At 40.3% G+C, this 22,324-nt stretch overlaps 1 protein-coding gene across 1 annotated transcript; it reads left to right on the top strand.

Moving 5' to 3' along the window:
- Positions 1-477: 477 nt before the first annotated feature.
- sertad4 (SERTA domain containing 4) lies at positions 478-19,936 on the top strand. Its single transcript, XM_044167032.1, has 4 exons — positions 478-1,001; positions 14,808-14,980; positions 15,836-15,954; positions 16,701-19,936. The coding sequence occupies exons 2-4, from the start codon at positions 14,827-14,829 to the stop codon at positions 17,613-17,615; spliced, it is 1,188 nt and encodes a 395-aa protein (XP_044022967.1). The 5' UTR covers positions 478-1,001; positions 14,808-14,826; the 3' UTR covers positions 17,616-19,936.
- The last annotated feature ends 2,388 nt before the right edge of the window (positions 19,937-22,324 follow it).

The raw sequence follows: 22,324 nt of genomic DNA, 5'->3' as shown, positions 1-22,324 counted from the left end.
TTTACAGACCAGACTATTATTAATTTAACTGATTGATCAAGAAAAGATTTGGCAAATTGAACAATAATTTAAAATACTGTTAGTTGCATCCCCAATGGTGATCGATTCATAAAATTTCCCTGATTCTAGCTTTTTAAATGTGAAGACTGGCTGCTTATCTTGCTCTTACATGATAGTAAATTAAATACCATTCGATTTTAGATTGTGGGTTGGACAAAGCAAGCAATATGAAGATGAAGAAGAAGCTCTGGAAATGGTGGTGGGCGGTTTTCACAATTTTCTGACGTTTCGTAGACCAAACGATTAGTCAGTTAATCGAGGAAATAACCTACAGATTGATCGATAATGAAAATAATAGTTAGTTGCAACCCTAAACAAAATCAACAGGAGCATCAATTCAAAAGCTGCCCCAACAAGTCACACACTATTCACGTACAACTTGAAAACCAAGAGAGTGTGGAAAGTTCCGAGCAGCACCTGAAAGCATCAGCAGTAGTTGACTGGAGGGGACGGAGCTGCGACGCTGGTGTTGTTTTCTCCGCCACACATTCATGTGAACTGTCAACCCAGCAGTGTCGACGTGAGCTGCTCTGGACCTTCTGCATGGGAACCCACCCTGAATGGACTACCACACAACCGAAACAACCCCAAGCCCACCTTTTTACTTCATTGAGGAAAAGAAAAACGACAGCTGTCTACATTTGTCTCAGAGGAAAGCGCGTGGGGATGCTTCGCGCGGGTATAGCGAGAGAAACGCGCGCGCTTAATGGTTAGTATTTAGACAAGTAGCTAATTAACTAGTAATTACATAAGTGGTATTTAAACCGCCTGTGTGGTTCGCGTGTCTGCTAGTAGGCTAAAATTAGAACAACGCGCTGCCATCGGAGGACACGATAGTATTTAGTAGGACTTTTTCATTTTTCATCAACGCACCTTGGATTTCAGTCGTTATCACAAAGCAAGTGTGGAGCCGAGGACGAGGTCAAAACAAATCAACACAGGTGAGCTAACATTCTTTTAGCTAAATGTGTCCAAATCTTTTGTCGCGTGAGTATCACGTTCAGTGGCTTTAGTATTGAAAAGTAAAGTTATTCCTAAACGCTTTCTCACACAGATTTATATGTGACTTAAAATCTGTGTCTTTGTCTCCATAATGCAATAATTAAGAAAACCTTACAGCATTTGGACTCAAACTACATTTTGGAAAGTGCACATAACGTTACCTTGTTGACGCCCATACTTCATATGCCATTCAGTTCAGTTACACTGAGACGTAAACAATAACTCACTATTAAGTTAAGGTTATTTTTAAAAATATAAATTGCATTCGAAATCATTTCAGAGTATCAGAGTACTTATATTTAATTTAAAATTTCAATCAAGCAAAGTGAACACTGACAATAACAACATGACAAGTATAAAACATAGATGCAGCTACCGACAATTGAACGTTTTTAATTCTGTTGATTTAGCTAAATTGTTTTAATCCAGGCAAAGTGGTTAATTTACTTAATGTTTCACTGAACTGAGTAAATTATTGGATAAACCTGTAGTAGAATGATTAGATCTGATACTGCAGGATTAATGAGAGTCAGGGCAGTCAATAGCTCACTAGTATGACATGACAGAGACCCTGGTCTAACACATTATACAGGCCACATAACCAGCCACCCTCCTGGCATCCATCCAGCCTCACTTCATTATTTTGTGGGGACTGCTCTTGGCTGCAAATCCTGAAGTGGCGGTTGCCTGTATTACCGCTGCCTTCTGAAAGGGAGGGGGGTTTAGACGATTTAGCTGAATTCTGAGCTTCTGTTGTAATTCTCTCCTTGATGTCATTTCTGTGCTGTCTTAGTGTCACGAGCATCGACTCACTCAAGAGTGGACCATTAACATTAACACCCTGTTAGCCCCAGAGAGGATTAAAAAAAATTAAAGCACAGTAAGTCTCATGGAATAAGGGCAATAAATAAACACCATCTCCCTTCCGTCTCTTCCTTTCTTTATCTGCTGTTTTGGTGAAAGAAAGGCTTCGAGCGCAGGGGGTTGGTAACAGGGTTGGATGCGCTTCACCTCCACTCGCTGCCAACAACATCCGGAGTCACTTGCCAGGAATTCCACCTTTGCTGTTTGTTTCCTTGGAGGGAAAAGTGTCTTATGTGGAATATAGTGAGGCACGCAACAGGGAGGAACATCCAGCTCAGATTAAACTAACATACCAGAGAAGAGGGGCTGCAACAAGAGGAAGCGCCCTGGCTTTGCAGCATGGTGGACGGGTTCCTGGCATCTAGCTAGGGCAAATCCGATGCCAGATTCCTTCTCTTTGCCGTCTGCCAAAGCCCTCCACTCCTCCGTCTTTATCAAAAGCCCTCGCTGTGATTCTGCTCTTCCAGTTCTGTCGCGGTGCTATCAATCATATCTTGCTCTCAGCAGACTCTTCTGCTCATTAAGGATGTGAACCTGTAGGTAGCCGGCAGCCCCCCTAGCCATTCATCTCTCTCAGCAGGGCGCAGAGACTCACATCTGGAGCAGCATTTCACAACATGGCTCTTAGCACTAGCAGACGTGTAGTGTATGCCGAAGGACATTCAATACATTTTTAAAAGCTACCTTTCAGCAGACGTGGTGCCAAGCATAAAATTAACAGCACTGGAAGTGTGTTGTTCATACACAAAACCGTAATGGATTGTAATTTGCCAAAAAGGCAGAAAAAGCAGGTGAAGTAGATAATATGTTACAGTACAAGGGAAAGTTGAGATTACAACTGACAGACAAAAATGCTAATGGTGTATCATTGGCAATGATAGTTGGCAAGAAATAGACTGGCTTCACATCTCATTCCCTTTGTCCCTCTCGTTCTCTGCTCTGTTTAGTGTAAAAGGTCTCAGCCAAGACAAGTTGAGCTGCTTTAGTGTGTGTTTTTGTGTGTGTGTGTGTGTGTGTGTGTGATAGGACCACAGGGTGTAGCCCCAGACTTCTTTTTTCCCCTCAGGCACCGCTTCCCAATCATGAATACGCCTTTGTGCTCCAGAAAGACACACAACTAAAGTGAACAACTTGAGAGGAAAGGAGAACACACATTTGTTTCTACACAAGTGCAAAAATAGAGGAAGGTGTGACATGACATTTATTTATAGCTAAGACCTTATGACTGCATTTACAACTGGAGATCCTACACCTAAAAATCCTGTAGTCACTCCAAAAAAAATATTTTCTCAAATTTTCCTCTCAGTACTTTACTCTAAGTGTCTGTAATGAATTTAGACCTGCATAGGAACATTCATTTATGTAGACAAAACAGAATTAATGCAACATGTACAAACACTGGTTCAAAATGCCTCACATTCCAGAAAGTCAAAGTAGTTTATCACCTAACATAAGTGGTAATATATTTGTAGGTGATTTCAGACTCTTTTCATTAGCTTTGAAAATTACCTTCAGTTTCATACTCTAATATAAAAAAAACATAGCTTGAAAATCCCTTTAACAGTGTCTGTTCAGGAGTGTAAAAGGGATTGGCATTATACTGTAATGTGTTTTTTTTTTTTTAAATAAACACACACCGATGCCCTTGTCTATCTTTAATGTGCTGCATTCACCTCTGGGAGCATGGCAGTGACTTACCCACAGACCCCTGGCCTGTTAACTCTCACAGCCGCAACAAGCCGTCCCCAGATGGTCCATAATGCAGTCCCGTACAGCTGCCCTGTCACAACACATGTGTCACCGCTCAGCACGAAGAGCCCTGAACCCAGCTTAGTCACGCCACCGAGGCCAAGACGGTCCTCCACCAACTGCAAGCTGCTCTGATGACTCCTGACAGGCTGCAAACTGGCACAAACACAATCTGAGATGCAACCCAAAAAAAAAAAACAAAGAAAGAAAATACCAACATAACAGCGTAAGAGAGGAAGGGCAGAGGAGGATGCATCTTGGTTGGCTGTTATTTTTGTCAGGGTATCCTTGAAAAGTCTGGAAAAACCTTAATTTAGATAAAGAAACCTTGAAGCCTAAAATGTTAACATACATTTATGAAAGGTTATTTCTGCATTTATATAATGAAATTATTTATCAGTCAGACAAATTGAGATTCACATACACTGTGCCCAAACGAAAAAGTCAGCTGTGGACAGATTGTTCTGTGTTGATAGGGAAAAGTAAATGTCATCAGCATAAGACGTAATATGCATCTAAGTACCAATAAGAACTTTGTACAGGTCTTTATGTGAATATAGGGCTGGGGATGGCGTTTTTTTTTTTATCACAATCATTCTTTTTGTCTATATTGATATACTGTATGTCATGACACTATGTCATTATTTCTGTTGAGCATAACATAACAAAACCTAATTAAATAACTTGCATACAAAAAAAAGCATTGTTACTGTACATTACGTCCTGCAAATACTGTATATGCTCTGTGTCAAGCCTGACACATGTTTTGCAAATATGCATGGTCATCACATGCAAAAGTTTGCATACTTGTCTGCCAACATAACTGAATGTAACATTAACGTGTGCCAGTGTTGCATTCACTAAGTCCCAGCCCCAGACTGGTTTGGTTCCTTCTTCTCACACCGAAGAAGCGTTGGGAGCCAGGCTGTTTAACAATAATCTAAATGAGGGTTTTTTGAGAAATCTTTCTTAAGGCACACAAAACAACTACTGTGTTTACTACTTTAGTGTCTCTAATCCTACACAAATTCCTACTGTGTATAAGGTTCTAATGCCACATAAATATGTAAAGGAGACCTACTTGTAGCCATTGATCCTGATATTAAAGAGGTTGTCAGTGCATCAAGGTTTTTGTGAAAGCGTTTTTAGATTGATTGATTTTTTGAACATGCCTCTGAACAGAATCTCTAAGCTTTTCTGTCTAATTTGCCCAGTGTAGCTGTTCTTAGTGTTTCTGTGTGACTGTGGTCCACTCTACCAGCAGGGAGCTAATTGCTTGCTATTTGAGTGTCTCAATTTTGATTCATGGCGTACAGTGCCTTGTTGCTACTCTGAAGGAGAACTTGATGTCATGACACCTATTATCTATTCTCTATCTGTTCTCTCTTGCTGTGTGCTTCACCCTCTTATGCCAGCACTTGCACACTCTCCGCCCCCACACCAACAGGCATATTGATGGGCTGTAGCTTCTCCATATTGAGAAGAAGTGGGCTGTATCTTCGCTTAGAGTTCTCAGTTACAGTATGATGATCAACATCAGATGATGTTCCGTCATCTCCTTTATTTGTCCTTAGCCTGCTTTTTGATAAGTATTTACCTGCAGTTTTCACCTTATAGCTGGATTGTGTCTAGATTAATGTGCTTAGGGTAATATGATATGGATTGCAGGCAGAAAATGAATGCCCTGAACTTTTATTTTCAATTAAACTACCTTGATATTTGGTCTTTTAAAATGCCTTAACTGAGCCTCTCGAACCATAATAATAACATACAGCAATTCTAGTAGTATTTGCAGGACATACATGCATGCTGTGACCGTGGGAGGGGCTGGTGCGATACACATTTCCGACAACTGTAGGGCATTAATGGATATTGACAGTTTTTGAATGATAAGCATCACCAACAGTGCACCAGTAAAAGATGAAGAGAAGACAGAAAGTCAGTGTAAATACCGTAGATTTAAAAAACAAAAAAACAAAAAAAGGCATTGCTAATATTTTATGAGGTAGGAAATGCAATCACTAATTTATAGGCCATAAGGATACACACAATGTGTTTTGGTGTAAAACATGGAACGTAAAGAAAACTGCATATTTTCAATGCATACTTTACATGGTGCTGTACCTTTAACAAAAATTATATAAATGGATGACAAATATGTAACAAAAAAAGATTATTAGAATGAAAACAGATTTCAGATATTCATAAATGAACACAATATGTGACTATTTTGTAACACCACACAAAGAGGGCAAGGGGCTTTGCAGTTTTGTGCTTATTAAACTTGAACAGGACATTCACTGAACTGCGAAATTACTCTCAGCTAGCAGTTGCACTGTTTTGATTAGAGCCTGACTGATACTGGATTATGTAGGCCGATATCAAAACAATAACAATATGTTTATTATTATTATTATTGACTTGTTTTTTTACATAAACATAATATAGACAAATATTTTTGATAAGGATCCCTTAAATTTGTTTATTGTAGAATTGTGACACTAATATGCACTGAGTGGGACATTTTACAATTGGAAAATAAACTTTTCAGTGCTCTCTGGTGACAATAAACCACAGGTTTCTAAATTACCTCAACAATATCTTTGGCATATCTTTTGCAATCTCTTGGTCCTCAAACATATACCACAATACAGATTTATCTGGGATACACTAGCAGTGTTTCCCTCAGAATGGCAGGTGTGGAGGCGGCTTGTTGTTAATGGCTTTGCCGGTCGAAACGATCACTGTTGCTTTACCTGGTTTGTGCTTGTGAAATATCCACCGTGTCCCTGTTCTCTCGGACGGATAAAAAAAAAAAGCTAAAATGGGTCGCCAGTTATACCTGGTGGCCATTAATATACGGCGGCCCGCCCAAGTAAAGTCTGTCTTATGGAAACACTCGACGAGTATCAACTAATATATCGGCCATTTCTTGACTTTGTGTGCTCTTCTTTGTTAAATCATGTTTGGTCTATTAGAGTTGAAAGAATTAATTGATTCATCAGTTAGTCAATCGACAGAAAGTGAATCAGTAACTATTTTGATAATCTGGAAAGTAATTTTTTTTCTAGGAAAAATTCTAGAGTTATTAATCAATAATTGATAGATTGGTTAATTGATAATGAAAATCATTGTTAGTTACCGCCCTAATTATATTATGGATTAGCGCCCAATTTTCTTTATACTTTGTGTGGCCAAATGGATTTCTTACAAACTGCAAAGATTTTTTGTGTCACATTTTATTGCCGTTTCATTTGGAATCTTGTGCAATTACACCTAGATTTTATGTTTTCGCTCTTTCCAAGTAGAATTCAGTTACTGAGGGTGCATATAATACAAAGAAGCATTTAAAAGACTAAGCATCAGCGTGATGCAGGTGACCAGGTAGCACTATAAAGATACAACAGGTGCTCCATATGTGACAGATTTCAACGGCCCTGTCCCTGTCAAATCACATCACCATTCAGTCTCTGTGTGAGCAGAGGCAGCAGGCATCAAACTAAAGAAGAAATGCAGGGGAGCAGGGAAGGCAGTGCCAGTACTCAAGTTTTCCCTTTTCCAGCAAGATTCAAAGTGCCTGCCGTGAGATCACAGAGCTCTGAGGAAGCTTGCCGTTGAAGCTCCTGTCAAGGCAACCACAGGCAGCTCTTTCAGGACTACGCCCACTTATCCTCTCACTGTGGAGATATATTGCTTAGATTTGGTCCACCACACAAACTGTCACTGTACACACACACACACACACCTATCTGTATCTGTATAGGGATAAGTACTGACATGCACAAGGGCACTGACACTGACAAGAGCTGACATTGTCAAGAGTGACTTATAAGAAGGATTTTTCTCACTTTGTACATGTGCACATTGTTACTGTCACCGCCCTTCCCAGTGCTTTATACACATGGAATACATTTCAGTTGACTTTTTTTGCAAGTCTGCACCCTCCATTGGCCATTTCATGTTAACTGTCTCACTTATGAAATAAGCTGTAAGGGATGGCATGGCACATGGTTCAACATACACTACAGTTGTGCATTAAAACAATTTAAGTGTCTTCACATTGTCATCAAGTCAAAGATGGAGCACATATTAAGTCTCCTATAGGATTAGAGAACCTCTTTAGCCATTCACATGAGCTGAGAAACCATCTGATTCTCTGCAAAGATGGTTTACATTAGTGTTGTGGGTTCCTTTGTTAAGTGAGTTGTATACCACAATTCAGAGCTGTTACTATTTTAATTTTTTATTTGATCTGTTAGATAGAAAATTTAGTGTTTGTTTTATTAGGACTTGACAGTTAATCACACATAATCACAGTTAATCCTTCTGTAGATGGTATTATTTTACTGAATGTCAATTCATCGTGTTATTGTTATTAATCGTGTAATGTGTCATACTGAACAGTTCAAGTTCAACCACTTTCTTTACACACAGTCAGTAACAATCTTGGAATAGCCAATTTGTGTCATCTTAACCAAAACAAATGTTAACATGGAGAATCAAGCAGATAACTTTTACATTGCCCATCTTTGGAAAAATGAGCAAAGTGGGAAAGAATGGATTGGCTCAACATAAGTGAGGAAATTGCAGTCCAGTCATTTGAAAATGTTCTGGTTTGAACCAGATGACGGGTACATATTCTTACAAGCTGCTGCTAATTTTACTGCAACATAAAAGGGAAAAAGTCATAAAATCATTTTGCCCAGAGACACATAATTGTAATTAATTATGGCGATCACAGTTTTTTCCATGTAGATTTTTTCCAATGATTGTGCAGCCCTGTGTTGCTTCAACAAGAAGAAATTCTAGGACTGTAAACATAAATGCATATCCAATGTGGGTATGCACCTTGTTAGTCTTTATTTAATTTGTGGTTTTATTTTTTTATGGCAATGGAATATGGCAGAACAGAATCTTACCATGTCCTCTGCCGAATTCCCTGTTCCACAATTTATCTGCTTGATTCTGTGCAGTCATTAAGTCATGACACATTGCATGCTTGTGTGTGCTGTGAAGACCCGCTCAGGCGGTCTGGGATTTATTTGATGTGAAAACCACAGACATGAACTCTTTTCACTGCTATCTGTTCCCCTAAGGCTCGGAAACACTTAGTAAAAACCTGGCCAAAAGAACAGGGAGTAAACACTTAACACACGCACACACATCCACACAGAGTGATACAGCATACACTCTGTCAAACACATGCTGGATCGATTAGCATTTTTGAGGCCGCAGAGAAAAGAGAGAGAGCACAAAGTTTATTAGAGGCATGTTTCAGACTCCCCCAGAATCACTGAACAAATGAAATCTTCCCCCACATTTGGCTTAAATATCAGTTTTTCTTTTAATGTTTTTTATTAAATGTAGGGTAAGTGGAACTTATAAACACTCCTAAAAAGCCACAACTGACAGAATGAAGATAATGAGCAAATACACTAAAAGCTCCCCTATATATTGTTACACTGTTTGCTGTCAGGCTGTTTATTTTTCAGATAGATTTTTGGTGGTGGTTTGCAGAGCGGAGGGTCATATTTTACCCACCTTAATAACGTAAATGTTTGCGACCAGAGACAGCACCACTTTCATAACCTGCTGTGGATATTGTAAAGCAGTTGGGGCTACAAAATGTGAAAACAAGTAGGTGCTGGCAGGGATACAGTCCTTACATCTAAGGGTTTTCACACCTATAGTTTGTTTGCTCTGATCCGAATCAGTTGATGAGTTTATAAACTTGGAGCGTTTTCCCCTTGGTTCGGTTTCTTTTCACACAGAAAAATCCAAGCGAACCAAAATGCATCACTTCAAACCACGTGAGAACATTCAGTCCGCTTATTGGTCAGATGTGTCTGGGGCAGGAGCAGGAAAGTAAATACAGGAAGAAGGTCCTGTGTTCTGGACTAGTGTAATTTAACATGGAACAATGGCACAGTTGGCATTTGCTCATAAGCATGGTAATTATCTGAGCAAGATACCAGGCAAAACTATACCAGCAGAATGTCGAATGCACTTCAAGGAAACATCATGAAAATACTATACTGCTTCACACTTTGCAAAGATGTGCTGAAAACACTCTAACACACACAGCAAGGGGATGTATGTGCATAAAGATGAAAATGGCTTTGCTAAGTCAAACCTGGAAAACCCAAAAACTACAAAGTTGCACAGTAAAGCACAAGAGAAAGTACACAGCCAGATTATTTTATTTACGTGTTCAGAATCACATTTTTTTCCCGATCCAGGCCTATATATCGGCCGATATTACCATATTGTAGATATATTGGTATCAGTGTATATGTCGGCTAATAAGAAATTGCAGTACAGAAGTGCCAAATTAGGTTTGAGGTCACTAAGAAACAGTGCCATTATTACATAGTTTGTCTGCCAGAGAGCACTGACAAGATGATTTTTACACTGTAAAATGTCAGTCAGTATGTTTCTTGGTCAAAATATAAAAAAATTAAAAAACAAATCTAAGGGATCCGTATTAAGATTCTTTGTTTATGTAAAAAAGAATATTATCGGCCGATATATTGTTAGCAAATTTTTTAAAACTCACAAATATCGATATCAGTATTGGCCTCAGAAATTCCGTGTGGGTTGGGGTATATTATTTACAGTACAGTACAGTAAGTGTAGTTATGCTGTGTACTAATGACATGAAATTGAGTTTTACTATATTAGAACATGCAATGATATCAGTTGTCCATTCGCTAAACCCCACCCCCCTTAGTTACTGTTGCTACGCCTGTTCTCCAGTCGTCACGCCGCGCAGTGTAGTTTACAAAGATAACGGTGGCAGATTTAGCAACGTCATTCTCAGTAACAGGTATTACTGAGAGGTATTTCTCACTCGCAGTAACACTAGGTATTTCAGACAGAAGTAGACAAAAGCAGGCTTCTCATTTCTTGGTGGTGGCCTAGATTTTGCGGCCTGAACCTGTCGCTGGCAGATCTTATCAGCTGTAGCTAGCAAATTAAGCAAAAGTTTCCATGAGCTGCTTGAAAATGCTGTCTATGGCTGACTTTGTAATGTTTCCAGCTGACATGTTTTAAAAACATAATCTTGTAAAGGGGTCTTAAGTATGCACTTGATGGCATGCTAACAGACTGAGGCTGAAGTTAACAGGACGAAGCTGACACAATTGATTTTCACAATGTGTAGGTAATACAGCTTTAAGCATCTGCCACTGTCAATTTACTTGAGGAAAACTAAAATGAAATTCCTTGAGATCCTTTTAAGTTTGTCTGCATCGTGTTCCTGCTTGTTCCTGTGCCGCGTTTTTCATCCTGCACACCTGTTTCTTTCGATTTCCTCTTGAAGGACGATGGAGTTGCGTGAGTCTGGGTGATGCTCTTTTGGAGAATATAAAGTAAAACGGACATTTATTTATATGTAGATGTTATTACTTAAGCAACACCAGAATTTAATCGAAATCTGCTATTAAAATATTCAACGTCGCCAAAGACACCAGTTATTATTAGACTGTGAATGGTAAAAATAGCCTTGTTTGAGGAAGATAAATCAACACCTACAGTATATGTGTGAAAATCCAGAATCTGACATTAGTAGTGTGGCACTGAAACACCTTGGTTGACGGCCGTGGCCTTAATTGACTTTTCTTCCAAAATATTTCAGGACACTACAAGCTGTGCATGTCTGAGTGTGTGTGCGCCTGTCTATCTCAGCGCTGGAGGGAGTGAGTCAATCACAGCAGCAGAAATCATCCCTGCGGGCGATCTGTCTCCACTCATGACAAGGCTCCTAAGGCACTTATCTTTCCTTCCCTGACTCATTCCATCCATCCATCCCTCAGCCCTCCCTCTACCTCCCCCTCCACCTCTCCCCATTCACTCCTATTGTCTATCACTCTCTGTCTCCCTCCCACAGTTTGTCTCGTGCCCCGGCACTGCAATTAACTTCTCATCATCAAAGGGTGTAATGAAAAAGAAGGTGAGAAAGAGAGTCAGACAGAGGTAGGGAAGCTGTGAGTGAGGGAAGATAAGAGGGATGAAGCCAGAGCAGACTGAACAGAGGTGAAGCAGTGTCTCACACACACTTACACGTGCACACATTGCACTTGTGCACACCCGCAGGTTCTTTTTTTTTTTTTAACCTCACATACACACTCTGTTAAACACAATAACACACACGCAGACTGCACTCGCTCTCAATCATGCTCACATCCCTGCGAGATGCAGACAGAAACAGAGAAAGGGAGAAAGAGAGGTATGATATTCCCCCAGGAGATTTTTCTCTCCTCATTTTTTCTTTCTCCTCAACCCTCCATTTCTCCCTTTCTCTTTCACAGACACACACACACTTGTTCACACTGGTTCCCCTCCTCCTCCACCTTTTCTTTGAAGAACAAGAAGTATTGCTGTACATGTAGGGAAGCTGCTCTGTCGTTATTCTCATTGTTTTGTTTTTTTTCAACCCCCCGGTTCAGAGAGCTGTCAACTGTGACCGCTGTTGAAAGGATGTCAGCAAGAAAGAGAGAGGAAGAGAGAGATTGAGACTGGGGGATGAAAGAGACAGTAAAGGGGGGGGGGTGTTGAAATGGAGGTCCCTACAGAGGGCAGAGGAAGTGATGGCATGCTTGTTTCTTTGTGCCCAAGCAAACGTAGCAGCAGCAGCAGTGAAGGGAGGTGATGGAGAGCTAAGGGTAAAAAAGCAGCTTGGGGGAAATGAGAAGGGCCAAAGCTGCTAATTAACCATGGCACTAGCGCACAATAACAGTGACATAATTGGCCCTAGTTGGTGGTCCGTGGTGGGGGAGGCCTCAGCAGTGGAATCTAGCTCACACAAGTGTGGTTTGACTCTGACAACATGTTTTTAAATGTGAATAATCCATGATGTAACACGATGGATTATGACCTAAACTGGAATAGCTGAGTTGCAGGCTCCAACAGTCAGAGAGAAGAAAACCTAATGTCTCTCAGCTGGATTCTCCCTCCAGTTCTTTCATATGCATTAATATCAGAATGTGTTGGTGAATTGTGGAGGTAACGTAATCTATGATAAAATATATTGTAAAATTTGTTATCATTGATGGTCCCCAGGGTTTGAGTCCTCCATGAGGTTGACATCTGTGATTTTGAGTAAAATGTCTGAATTGTAATAACTTTGATCCCCTGATTTTTTGTCTAGTGCCATCATCAAATCTAAATTTGAAGTGTCCTTGTCTTGGGTTTATAGCAAAAAACCTGCATAAGTATCGACATTCCCATGAGCCTTGGCTTTGCTTTGTTTTTAATCCTAATTAGCAAATGTTAACAAGCTAACTAAGCTTGTAATCATGGTAAACATTACCCGCTAAACATCAGCATGTTAGCATTGTCATTGTGAGCATGTTAGCATGCCGCATTTGGCTCAAAGCGTATCACGATATATATATATCGATATTGTAATAAAACATATATACTGGGACAGTGCATTTTTCATAAACTTTACCGCTCCTCCTACATGTCAATTCTTGACCCACTCTTAGTCTCTACCGAGGGCAGTTTGTCTTGGGAGCCCCTACCAGCTATTGCATCCAACAACTCCCATGCGACAGTCACAAGGACATGCAAACCCCTCCATCACGACAAAGTGGCAATTTACAGGGGGTAATTTGTTCATGAGTGAGGATAAGATGGAGCATAAAATTGACAGATGGATTGGCGCAGCATATGCAGTAATACAGGCATTGTACTGAACTGTTGTAGTTGACTGTTGATATTAAAGCATGTCCAGTGAACCCTTAAAAATATTAAATGTAATGCAGTTCTATGTAATCCATTACTCCCTGTGGCTGGCTAGAGATGTTTGGTAAGAGCAGCACTGCCTAAGGTGATGTTTCAGTGGCTTTAGATGTGTCTGATTAGTCAGTTAAAAGCAAACACTAGAAAAAGCAGCACACAGAAATAAAACTCTTCATCCAAGCAACACAGGGAGCTTATTGAAGCGGACATTTTAATCAGCTACCCAACAGAGGCTGAGATGGTGTCGCCTCAGTTTGGTCTGTCAAGACGGGTCGTGGGCGATGATATCCGTTCGTGTGGGCAGGTAGAGGAGGGGCAGGAGAGGCCTTTGAGGATGGAAGGCGGAGTCGAGGCGGTCCGAAACAGCTGGCTTTGCATTCTGCATGAAGGGGAGGAATCAACAGCGAACCAATGACAGCCATTCACTGTGATCAAAGGGACGATACAGTTTCTCTCAGCAGATTTAGAGAATCACAGACAGACTAGGCTCTCAGGCCCTGCAGTGTCCTCACAGTAGGGCTCTGTTTTCAGAGTGAAAAAAGCTCAGTTGGCAGGTTAGTACTACTCGCTGCCAAGTAATGTGCAAGCCTCATGTTTCTTCTTATCTGCATCACTTTAATTTAAAACAAGGTGATATGGCTTAAAATTCTTGTTTGTATTATTTGGAAACTGACAAACCAACATTATTTAAAATCAAATACGCACTGTGCCTGTTTGGTACCTTTTGTTAAGTTGTTTGCCCTGTTCACTGGATCCGCTGCCACTGAGCACATCTCCTTTGCTTTCTAGATTATCATGCTGATGACACAATTTCCCAGTGCTGTGTGTCCGATGTGTGGGATCCATTTCACCGGACAAATTGGTGTCAAACATCTCGCTAACTCTCCTACCAACTAATCAATAGGGAATTCATGGTGTGAGTGGGTGCCATCTTTCCATCTGTGTCCCACTTGTTACAGTACCACGCATATCACAGAGTCGCCAGCCATCTGCCAATTTTTTGTGCTCACAATTATTGTCATTCGGATTTGTCATGCAGCTTGCACAGAAGCTGGTTACTCCTCCACAGAACACCAACGTATGTGCCAGTATCATAGATAAACATCTTGTTAACATTCACCACATCATTAGGAAAGCATATGCAGAAAGAGATTTACGGAGATAACGTGTGTTAATGTGCAGAAGTAGTTTGCAAACCGAGATTATTATTAGACTTGGGGGATGCATTGAATTAACTAATGTCACCTGAGTTTATCATTTTTTCATTTATCCAGGTTTGAAAGTGGCCTCTTATAATAATGGAATATTTGTATGTGTAGAATTACAACTTATTATAGGGATTGACTCACTTTGCTTAATCATACTGGTTTCCATTCTGTTTCTTCCAGACCTGAATCGGAGAGAGAGATGACCCTAGTTTTGTCCATGAATCCTTTCCTGGACCCAGAGGGAGACCCTCCGCTCTCCACATACCAGCCCATATGGGAATCGGAGCGTTGCACTAAGACCTGCCTGTCGAACCCTGCACCGCCATGCAGCTCTGAAGAGCAATTTACACAAGGTACAGACACCAAACACAGATGTTTGTTCTTTCAGTTTTACTTTTTTAAGTATCTTGCACCAACTCCGATGGGCGTGTACTACTAAGTCCTTAGTTTTGAGACCTGGCAATTACACCCATCTGTCCAAGCCATCCAGCCATTGAGTGTAGTTAAGCAGTAGTGCAGGGAGGTTGCAGCAGATGCTAATGGTGTAGAGCAGTCAACTAATTAACATGGTAGCAGTGTGTGCTCTTGCTTTCATTACAGTATAATTTAAGGGTTAATTTAATTATATGAAGGCCCAAGATACTGCCAGTTAAACAATCATTTCAGATTCAAATGAGTTACCAAAGAAACTTGTTCTTCAGAATAGTCTGTATACTAATACTTTTGAGGCAAAGGTTCAACTCAAGCTTAACCAGGGCGACTGTTACCTGATTAGACTGAGACAGTTTTATCCTTAACTAAAGTGTGTTCTGCTTTTTTTTTTTTAAATTAATGCATCACAGATGTGTTAAGGCTGATGTACAGCTCAGTTCTGTATTAATGTAGTTTTTACAGCACTTTTGACAACTTGTGTGATTTTCACAGAATGTCATTACAATACATTGAAATACCTTTAGTATCCGAGTAGAATAAGCAATGATTACAATTAAATAAACCTAATAATATACATTCCTGACCATAACCGTTGCACAGATGTTTAAGGAACCTATAATTTATTGGGCTGTGGCCTCAAAATAAGAGGCATTTTTGTATGTGTGTAAATTATGAACGCACACAATAACGTTTAGTTTCTCTTATGTCCAAGATGTGGTGACTTTATATAGTCCAATACTACAATTGATTTATGGCATTGTTTTCTCTGTCTGCAGAACCCCCCTGCAGGCGAGTTCCTGATCATGTTTCAGTATCAAGGATCGCATATTTCAAGAGGAAGTTTGTTGATGATGATGATGAGCCTCCCTTCAGTTTCAGGACGTACTGCCAGACTGTAAGTATTGACACACATTCTCACATTCAGAGCACACCTTGTATCCTAAATCAAGACTGCATCCATTTAAAATGATTGCACAACATAATTTACCATCATAAAATAATTTGAAAGATGGTACAAAGACTGTCGCTGTGTCCAAAATCACCATTCAATCAATAGTCCCTACATGACAGATACTCCATAATTCACTCTATAGTGAACTTGAGATTTCGGACACTTACAATTCTGCATTGTTACTGACAGATGTAGTTTTGCATTACTATATATATTATATATATATATATATATATATATATATATATATATATATATATATATATATATATATATATATATATATATTCTATATTTCTGAGAGCAAATATGTAAGCAAAAGATTATACAGGGATTGATTTTTGGACACAGCCTGTTACATTGCTTATTCAAAATGTCTTCAATCAATCCTGCATGCAAGCATTTTAAGGAACTGTTATCTCACATCCAATCAGATTTATTACAAAGTAATATAAGTAATAGAGTTTTAGAAAATAGGGGTGCCAGAGTGGGTAGATTAAAGTTAAAGCATCAAGGGACTGATTCGCCTGCACTTTTTCAGGGTTTGTTTGCAATTTGATTTGCATTAATATCTTAGCAAGAACTCTTCACTCTCCTACAAGTGAGGTTTCTTCAAAAATAGTTGGCCAATGCAAACTTATTGAATCTGGATCTCTGGCTTTTTTATTTAATGGGATAATGTCCTTCAGGTTGCACCAGTTTTGGAGGAGCGTGCCCATGTGCTGCGCCTCTCCCTGGAGAAGATGCGATTCATCGACGACCCTGAGGCCTTCCTCCGGCGCTCCGTCCTTGTTAACAACCTCCTTAGGCGCCTGCGAGCTGAGATCCTGCTCCAGAGCACTGACTGGTGCTTCCCACCCAACCCAGCATTTACCACTGGCCCCTGCGTCCCGTCACCCAGCACTAACCCCGCTCACCAGGCACTCCATGGAACAGTACCCACCCGGATCTGCTTAGCGCCCCAAGCCGGACCGCCCTTCCGTAAGCGCTTCCGAATGGTCCGCGGAGGACAGGGGGATCTACGCCCTGACTGTTCCCAGACATGCTGCTGCATCTACGCAGCGGCAGCCGCTGCAGGACACTACCTCCACCTCCCGTTCTCCATGTATGATGCAGCACTCTCAACCTGCCCATCCACACCCCACTCCTCCTCCTTTTTTCAACTAGCTAGCCATAGTAAGTTAGGGCTGACAGTAGCCATAGAAGAGCATGATGACGAGGATGAAGATGTTGAGGAAGAGGAGGAAAATGAAGAAGAAGAAGAGAGGGAAGAGGAGGAGGAGGAGGAGGAAGAGGAGGAGGAAGAAGATGAGGAAAGAAGACAAGCTGGGCCTTCCCTTGATGTTGTTAAGGACAAGTCAAGCCAGAAAAGTAGGACTAGGACCTTGCTGGGTCATGCACACACAAGGACAGAGGACAGCTGCATGCCAGATAGGGTAGAAGAGGAGGAGGAGGGAGAGCAAGAGGAGGAAGAGGAGGAGGAGGAGGAGGAGGAGGAGGAGGAAGAGGAGCAGGATGTGAGACCTTGTCAGTGGGACTCTACTGCCACAGAAAGGGAGCTCCACAAGGTCAGCTTTTGGCACCGCAGGGCTCATAGACAATAAAAATGACTCACATTCTAAGTCTGTTAGAATAAAAATGTAATGATGACGACAACTGTCATCAGTTGAAAATAATTTCTCCTCATAGCAAATGAAGGTGTGAGCTACCTACACTATAGTAATGCCAAGTCAGCTTTATTTTAATGGTTTAATATACTCCAGGGTGGCACACAGACAAACTCCATTTAACTCTATTGCTAGTGTTATGGTCAGATGAAAAAAATAGCAGTTCTTGGCCACTGTTGGCACTGGGAAAACAATTATAAAGGCTACGGTCACATATGGTGGGATCTTAAATCCCAAAGGTGAAGTGAAGCTTGCTATTGCACTGTCTCCAAGACCATTTCCAAGCCCCACAGCACACAACTAAAGGTCTCAAGTTGGGCTTTATATTGGTGCAACGGTCTCGTTTCAGGACCCTAAACAAGCCTATGAAATGAAGGGTGGTGGATTTGGGAGTGTGTGCTTCTGTGCGTATGTGTGTGTGTGTTTGCAAGATATGATGTAGCATTTTAAAACTTGATTTTAAGCTGTTATTTTTTTTTATTAAACATGGGGTTACGCGTAATTACGTGTGCCTTTTGATTTTGATGCTGTCTCAGGCAATGGCGAGTGACTGTGCTGCAGTGGCGGCACAAAGTGTATTCCTCAAATTATTTTAAGAGACAACAATCATAAACATTGTAAATGTTAAATCGCAATTTCAAGTGCCTTAGTGTTTTTATAGATACATGTATATTGTGTGTTAATGTAATTGTTCTTGTTACTAAGTAGATATCTTGCATTCCAAGTGACTGCGTTTGACTAAAACGGGACACAGGCATGTAGTTAAATGCTGGGATTCTTTCAAATGTCTGTGAAATTTCAAAGCAAACTAAATTTCCACACACAAAATGTGTTCTGTTTGTTTTTACTTCAAAATGCATGTTTTCTAGAACTACCTGTCTTGACAATGCCCAAACTTAAAGCCAACTTTCAAGGACAGTTGCTAAAACCTTGAAAAGCTAAGTGTGTTTAAAACCTCATTTACATTTGTTAGATTCAACCAGAAAAGGCTTGTTGTGGTTTGGTTGGTCTGTCCATTGCTGCCGTTCTACCCAAAATAGTTTGAATCTGAAAAATATTGAAGGGATCTCACATCTAAAGCTCACTAATTAACACCTTCTATCTCTGTGGTTTTACGAGGGCTACCTTCCTGGTGTCTCCACTGGTTGCTCGGCAACCAGGACGTTTCTGTGCCCCGCCAAGAAATAGTAAAACCACAATGTGTCATTTTTACACTTGGGGTGTAAAAATGACACATTGTGGTTTGGATTTGACAAACAAGATATAACGTGTTAATTAGCTTTAGAGGTGGTGGTAGGCAGATGTTTTTACCTTTGGACCGTTTTTCCAGTCTTTATGCTAAGCTAAGCAAACCGGCTGCTGGCTATAGCTTCATATTTACTGTACAAACATGATATCTCATACAACTCTCAACAAGAAAGCAAATGGTAGTTCCCAAAATGTCCAACTGTTCCTTTAACTATCCCAGTATGACCTGCCTCTATTGATCCACACCTGTGTTTGTCGCCTAAAGTTCCTGCCATTGTAAGCATCTAGAATCGAGCATGATAGAGTGAAAACACGTTGGTTGCAGGACATTGTCAGCCTGTTGAGGTATAAATTGGTGAGAATTTTCAAATAAAATAGACCCTTGAGATATGCAACACCATGGAGGACAGACTATACATCTTCTATTCAACTAAAAGAAACCAAACAAGGACAGATACAAGACAAAACCAGTTCTAATCTACGTATATTAGCGTTTCTGTCATGACGGCATAATCAGTGGTTTCGTTTGTTGCTGTGTGAAGATTAGGGTCCTCACACTGATGACAAACTCAAACCAAAGTTGTTAAAAAATGGAAAGATTTTATCAGTCAGTCGTGTTTTCTTTTTTGTGACGTACCTTAAGGTACGAGAATTGGATGGTCTCAGTTGGTTTGTTAGGTGGAATTATTCCTGCCTGGCCACTTGTCCTACCTTTTTTTCCGATGTACGAAATCCCTAAGATTGGTTTGGCATCAGTGACACGTCTACAACTAGACAAGTTGAGTACCAGCCTATTTCATTTCATTTCATTTCTCTAAACCCTAAATGGTTATCAGTGGTGTTTTTTAAAGAAGAAAAAACTCGACAAAGCAATATTTGTTTCTGAGACAAGAACATGTAAGTGCATTGTCTGTAATTAAAAACAACAAAAGAGCAAGTCTGCTCTGATAAGTTTATGTGATGTTCTGTGACAAGTGTAAAAATCAGTAAAAGAAATGTTGAAAAAAAAATCTTGCTTTCTCCTTTATTCCTTTACATTACAACCTTTCAGTTCACAGTACAATGACGTGTGTGTGTGTGTGTCTGTGGATTCCTGCTTATTGTCTTGCTTCCCATCCTGTCTGCTGCTCAGTGGAGTGCAGCACCACAGCTTACTGCACTCGCCAAATGTCTCTCAGGTGTCACTTTGCCGCTCAATTCTTGTTAATTTTTTTGACATTACGCTCGCAGCAGTCACCTCCACACTCCTCCCTGCACTCCCTGTCATATCTATTGTCCCCACAATACTCACTTGTTGTTGCATGAAACACACACACACAAACAACCTCGTTATTATGACTGTTAAAGGTACTCTATGCACTGGTGCTTAGACAGTAGCCTGCTGTCATCCACTGGCTTTACTGGGCGTTACGTTAAATGTTCCTTTGATCCAGTATTAGTGCTCACTATATGCGCCCTAATTACTGGATTATTTCTAATACTGTGCAGGTTTTATATGACATCGCTCCGGATTGCTTGAAAGCAGCTAAGCCATTGTAGTACAGACTGTAGAGTGTGTGTGTGATGTTGGGGGGGAGTGTAAAGTGGGGAGGTTAAATCACAGGTCTGAACATCTTGACAGCTCTGTTGCGAGGTGAGGATGGAAGATCATCTTTTCACGACACTTCTGCCGCAGGGGTGTGTGTATCCTGCCGCTCAGCCCCCATCTTTCTCTGCTCCCACTTCACATTCCTCAGTATCTGTACTGTCTCTCATTTCACTGCACTTACTATTATTGGACTGGCTTTTTTAAGACGACTGCAAAAAACAACATACAAAATTGTAATTTTCCTAAAAACAATGTTTATTCAAATTAAATGTTTATATAATACCGTATTGAGAGGCAAATTTAAAGTGATTTATTTACATGGATATCTGCAATTACTACTAATTTGAGGTATTATTATGGACACCAGTGGTCCCCAACCTTTTTTTGTCTAATGTACTCAAGCACCCCCTTCATCAACACCACCTGTCATGTTCCAAATGTTTGATTATATAAAAGTGGATATTGTTATAATTATTTTACATACAGTTGGACTAGTAATGTTCAGGTCGCACAGTGTCAGAAGCTGTACGTTTCAGCCATTTATCCATTAATTTGATCTATTTCAACCAGTTATCCAGTTATCTTCTGTCTATTTTAACTGTTAATCCGTTACATTAACGTAACTATTTGAACTTTTTCTTCACCATTTATCCAATACTTTTAGCTATCTTTTTAAAACATTTATCTATTACTTTTAACTATTTATCCATTAGTGTTTTGTTATGGAGAACTACTCCATAATCTTTCCCCGAACCCCCTGGCAACTGCAGAAGTACTCCTGGGAATCACTCTACTACACAATAGTAAATAATTACCATAATATTACCTATAATATCGCAATTATTTTGTATATGAACATATACTTTACAATCATACATTACTAATAGCAAATCATGCCGACGCCAGTAAGGGCATGTTGGCCATCGTAGCAACTATTGTGTGTGTGTGTGTGTGTGTATGTGAATACCGTATGCATGTCTGCATACATAACACAATCCTCTCTCTCTCTGTCTCTGTCCCTTCTTCCCCCCTGCCTAAGGCAAAGATGGGAACTTGCCAAATAACACACACACACACACACACACACACACATCGCAGGGCGAGTGCTGAGGAGAGGGGAGCTGTCATTTGTCAACAACGAACTTTGGCAGCTCGCCGTTGCCATGGGAACTGTCTGTTGCTGAGGACTGGTTTTGCATCACAAGGTCCTCGAATTGGCTCCAAAGCCTCGGAGGTCCCACCCCTCCTCCACCCGACTCACCTCCGTCTCTCACAGCTTCAAACATATTGTCAGGATTTTCTTTGCTTTTTTCCCTCCCTGTTCGCTGTCCTCCACCTCAGACAGAATTCCTGTTTCATTCCCCAGACAGCTTTTCTCATTAGTAGGGAGATTTGTGTCTGCTGTTTGATTTACAACAGCTACATGATAGATAGATGATGAACGGATAGATAGATAGATAGATAGATAGATAGATAGATAGATAGATAGATAGATAGATAGATAGATAGATAGATAGATAGATAGATAGATAGATAGATAGATAGATAGATAGATAGATAGATGGATGGATAGATAGATAGACGGATGGATAGATGGATAGATGGATAGATAGAATTCAGTGAAGTAGCAAAATCATTCAATAATAAGTTGAGGACTGCAGCTAACGATTATTTTCATTATTGATTAATCTGTAGAAGATTTTCTCTGTCAGTTGATTGGTTGCTTTGTCTATAAATTGTCACAAAATAACAAGAAATGGCCATCACAGCTTCCAAGATCCCACGGTGACATGTTCACATGTCTTGTTTT

Source organism: Siniperca chuatsi, linkage group LG15 (assembly GCF_020085105.1).
Source record: "Siniperca chuatsi isolate FFG_IHB_CAS linkage group LG15, ASM2008510v1, whole genome shotgun sequence".
In the NCBI taxonomy this organism is placed as follows: domain Eukaryota; kingdom Metazoa; phylum Chordata; class Actinopteri; order Centrarchiformes; family Sinipercidae; genus Siniperca; species Siniperca chuatsi.
This window is presented reverse-complemented; position numbering and strand designations above follow the sequence as displayed.

Bases quoted from the DNA above. Each gene is read 5' to 3' on its own strand.
- sertad4 (XM_044167032.1), top strand. From the start codon at position 14,827: ATGACCCTAGTTTTGTCCATGAATCCTTTCCTGGACCCAGAGGGAGAC. The intron at 14,981-15,835 runs GTACAGACACCA...CTCTGTCTGCAG, and splicing joins TGAAGAGCAATTTACACAAG to AACCCCCCTGCAGGCGAGTT. The intron at 15,955-16,700 runs GTAAGTATTGAC...AATGTCCTTCAG, and splicing joins TCAGGACGTACTGCCAGACT to GTTGCACCAGTTTTGGAGGA.